Raw genomic sequence first — 5,000 nt, 5'->3', positions numbered from 1 at the left:
AGTCAGCATCTACACCATCACAGTCCTACACCATCACACTCCTACAGTCAGCATCTACACCATCACACCCCTACACCATCACACTCCTACTGTCAGCATCTACACCATCACACCCCTACACCTTCACACTCCTACAGTCAGCATCTACACCATCACACCCCTACACCATCACACTCCTACAGTCAGCATCTACACCATCACACTCCTACAGTCAGCATCTACACCATCACACTCCTACACCATCACACTCCTACAGTCAGCATCTACACCATCACACCCATACACCTTCACACTCCTACAGTCAGCATCTACACCATCACACTCCTACAGTCAGCATCTACACCATCACACCCCTACACCATCACACTCCTACAGTCAGCATCTACACCATCACACTCCTACAGTCAGCATCTACACCATCACACCCTACACCATCATCTCCGACAGTCAGCATCTACACCATCACACTCCTACAGTCAGCATCTACACCGTCATCTCCTACACCATCACACTCCTACAGTCAGCATATACACTATCACACTCCTCCAGTCAGCATCTACACCATCACACTCCTACATCATCACACTCCTACAGTCAGCATCTACACCATCACACTCCTACACCATCACACTCCTACAGTCAGCATCTACACCATCACACCCCTACACCATCACACTCCTACAGTCAGCATCTACACCATCACACCCCTACACCATCACACTCCTACAGTCAGCATCTACACCATCACACTCCTACATCATCACACCCCTACAGTCAGCATCTACACTATCACACTCCTACAGTCAGCATCTACACCATCACACTCCTACAGTCAGCATCTACACCATCACACCCCTACAATCAGCATCTACACCATCACACTCCTACAGTCAGCATCTACACCATCACACTCCTACATCATCACACTCCTACAGTCAGCATCTACACCATCACACTCCTACATCATCACACTCCTACAGTCAGCATCTACACCATCACACTCCTACAGTCAGCATCTACACCATCACACCCCTACACCATCACACTCCTACAGTCAGCATCTACACCATCACACCCCTACACCATCACACTCCTACAGTCAGCATCTACACCATCACACTCCTACACCATCACACTCCTACAGTCAGCATCTACACCATCACACTCCTACAGTCAGCATCTACACCATCACACCCCTACAATCAGCATCTACACCATCACACTCCTACAGTCAGCATCTACACCATCACACTCCTACATCATCACACTCCTACAGTCAGCATCTACACCATCACACTCCTAGTCAGGAGTCATGGTTCTTTTCTCCTGGGTAATAAATGCTTCTGATTGGCCATCCTCACACCCTGGAGGATCGTGATTGGACGATCCCTGCTCTACGCCTGCACCGGCCCAGTGGAGCCCCTCACCTGGTCAAAGTGCAGCCCCACGATGACGTAGGGCTTGTCAGACTGCTTGTACACCGTCTCCAAGAAATCCACATGGCCGATGTCTGAGAGACGCCGGTGAAGGCACAAACAGCCAGAGAGGTAATGAACAACAACAAAACATAAACACTTTCACCCCGCCCCCCCCACCCCACCCCGCACATAACATCCATTTAGTCCCGCTGCTTACAGCATGAGAGAACGCACGTCCGTACACCCGAGCTGTTGGGTCATCTCTCTCGGCACCCAAACTGGTGTGCGGTGAACGTTCTGGCACAAAATGGCTGCCATTGCATCACAAAGGGGGGCGCAGCAGAGTGGTGGTGAAGGTGAGTCAAATACGCAGCCCGTCTCACGGAATCATTAATCAATCCATTTTTATTTGTATAGCGCTTTTAACGAAGGGCCTTTGTCACAAAGCAGCTTTACAGAGGAGCCAGCCCCCTCGAGAGTACGCCTACGGCAACTCCCTGAAGGAAAAACTCCCTGGATAACAGGAAGAAACCTTGAGCAGAACCTGACTAGGGGGAACCCATCTGGCGCTGGTTTGTTGACAGAATGGTTAGAATAGGTCCGTCATCATCACACGGACATCGAGACTTTGGCTTCTGACAGCTGATCGCAGGAGGGAAGAGAGAGAAAATTAAACTCTCAGGTTCTGATTAATGGAGGGGGGGGCGCCCCTCAGGACTCGGGAGGATACGGAACAGGTCGAAAGCTCCGGCCACGTAGATGATGGTGTCTCCAGGCTGGGGCTCCTTCCCAGACGCAAACTGGATGATCTTCTGAGATGTCTGCAGGAACTGGGACACGCCCGTCCAGGGACTGTGGCCTTTTGGTCCCTGAGAGAACCCCCCCGCCCCAAAAAAAAAAAACAGTTAATTCCCATTCAAGCAGGTAACTGGCAACTCTTTGTTTGGGGTTTATTTTCAGGCCTGGTTCTTGTCCATTTCTCCCTCTGTTACTCTATAAAATTGACTTAATTTGATCAGCAGGGAGAGCAGTAAGCTACAGCCCAGAGGTATCGGCCCTCCGGCCACACACGCTGCTCATCTCCAGCTCAGGGGCCCACCGAGGGCCTATTCACAACAATCAGCCATTCAGCACAACACATCATAACACAATCAGCCAATCAGCACAACACACCACAACACAATCAGCCAATCAGCACAACATACAACACAATCAGCACAACACACAACAATCAGCCTCAACACGACACAATCAGCCAATCTGCACAACATACAACACAATCAGCACAACACACAACAATCAGCCTATGAGTACAACACAATCAGCCTATCAGCACTGCACAACACAACACATGAGAACACATTCACCCTATGAGTACAAAATAACACAATCAGCCAATCAGTACAACAAACCATAACACAATCAGCACAACACACCATAACACAATCAGCCATTCAGAACACACCATAACACAATCAGCACAACACACCTCAACACAATCAGCCATTCAGCACAACACACCATAACACAATCAGCCATTCAGCACAACACACAACAAAACAATCAGCCTCAACACGACACAATCAGCCAATCAGCACAACACACAACAATCAGCCTATGAGTACAACACAATCAACCTATCAGCACTGTACTCCACAACACATGAGAACACATTCACCCTATGAGTACAAAATAACACAATGAGCCAATCCGCACAACACACCATAACACAATGAGCCAATCAGCACAACAAACCATAACACAATCAGCCATTCAGCAGAACACACCATAACACAATCAGCACAACACACCATAACACAATCAGCCATTCAGCACAACACATCATAACACAATCAGCACAACACACCATAACACAATCAGCCATTCAGCAGAACACACCATAACACAATCAGCACAACACACCATAACACAATCAGCCATTCAGCAGAACACACCATAACACAATCAGCACAACACACCATAACACAATCAGCCATTCAGCACAACACATCATAACACAATCAGCCTATAGTAGCCACAGATTATAGGTCAGTTAATAAAAGCCAGCAAATCACAGGGGAGATATTACACACATCAGACTAAACACACAAGAACTGAGAGGAACGTTCTAAGAGCAGGGTTCTAAGATTACTGTTCTAGGAATAGGGTTCTAAGGGGAGTGTTCTAAGAGGAACAAGTTTCTAAGGGCAGTGTTCACCTTTCCAAAGTTGTCTGTATGCTGCTGGTACTCAGAATTATCCTATAAAACAAGAGATAGAGGGAGGGAGGGAGAGAGAGAGAGGGAGGGAGGGAGGGAGGGAGAGAGAGAGAGGGAGGGAGGGAGGGAGAGAGACAGAGGGAGGAGGGAGAGAGTCTGTTAACAGTACAGTTCTTGTGCAGTTCTCACATAGGGCAGACAGACACAGGCAGACAGAGACAGACAGACAGACAGAGACAGACAGAAGGATAGACTGACAGACAGACAGATGGACACACAGACATACAGACAGACAGAAGGACAGATGAGGCTCACTCACGATGTTGCTGTGGTGTGCTTTAGTCATCAGTAACATGCGGCCGACCAGGTCAGTGGTAGACACGCCCTGTGTGCGCTTACACTCCCTGAAAACCATGAAAATGGAGTCATTACCACTCACTCACTCACTCACTCACTCACTCACTCACTCACACACTCACTCACACACTCACTCACTCACTCACTCACTCACTCACTCACTCACTCACTCACTCACACTCTCACTCTCTCACTCACTCACTCACTCACTCACTCACTCACTCACTCACTCACTCACACACTCACTCACTCACTCACACACTCACTCACTCACTCACTCACTCACTCACTCACTCACTCAGTCAGTCACTCACTCACTCACTCACTCACTCACTCACTCACTCACACACTCACTCACACACTCACACACTCACTCACTCACTCACTCACTCACTCACTCACACACTCACTCACTCACTCACTCACTCACTCACTCACTCACTCACACACTCACTCACTCACACACTCACACACTCACACACTCACACACTCACACACACACTCACACACTCACACACTCACACACTCACACACTCACTCACACACTCACACACTCACTCACTCACACACTCACACACTCACACACTCACACAGTCACACACACTCACTCACTCACTCACTCACACACTCACACACTCACACACTCACACACTCACACACTCACTCACACACTCACACACTCACTCACTCACTCACTCACTCACTCACTCACACACTCACACACTCACACACACACTCACACACTCACACACTCACACACTCACACTCACACACACACACTAACACACACACACACTCACTCACACACACACACTCACTCACACACACTCACTCACACACTCACACACTCACACACACACCTGTATCTGCCGGACGTCTTCACCTCCTCGTACGTGTCCTTTCCATCCACAGTCAGTGTGATGTCATCTGCACACAAACCCGGCAGAGGAATTTGGTTATTTGTCACCTTCACGTCAACACCATCCTGAACACAGCCATGTCAACAC

At 48.8% G+C, this 5,000-nt stretch overlaps 1 protein-coding gene across 1 annotated transcript in view; it reads right to left on the bottom strand.

Moving 5' to 3' along the window:
• The window catches only part of pcyt2 (phosphate cytidylyltransferase 2, ethanolamine), a 22,611-nt gene that overhangs the window by 3,747 nt on the left and 13,864 nt on the right, over positions 1-5,000 (bottom strand). The window contains exons 4-8 of the mRNA XM_061230963.1: positions 4,854-4,920; positions 3,956-4,040; positions 3,637-3,678; positions 2,149-2,287; positions 1,428-1,510 (exon numbers count right to left, since the gene is read on the bottom strand). Coding sequence (XP_061086947.1) covers positions 1,428-1,510; positions 2,149-2,287; positions 3,637-3,678; positions 3,956-4,040; positions 4,854-4,920 — 416 coding nt within the window. The remainder of the gene's footprint in view (positions 1-1,427; positions 1,511-2,148; positions 2,288-3,636; positions 3,679-3,955; positions 4,041-4,853; positions 4,921-5,000) is intronic.

Source organism: Conger conger, chromosome 2 (genome assembly GCF_963514075.1).
Source record: "Conger conger chromosome 2, fConCon1.1, whole genome shotgun sequence".
NCBI classification, from domain to species: domain Eukaryota; kingdom Metazoa; phylum Chordata; class Actinopteri; order Anguilliformes; family Congridae; genus Conger; species Conger conger.
The sequence above is the reverse complement of the archived record's forward strand: the minus strand, read 5'-3'. Positions and strand labels throughout refer to the sequence as shown.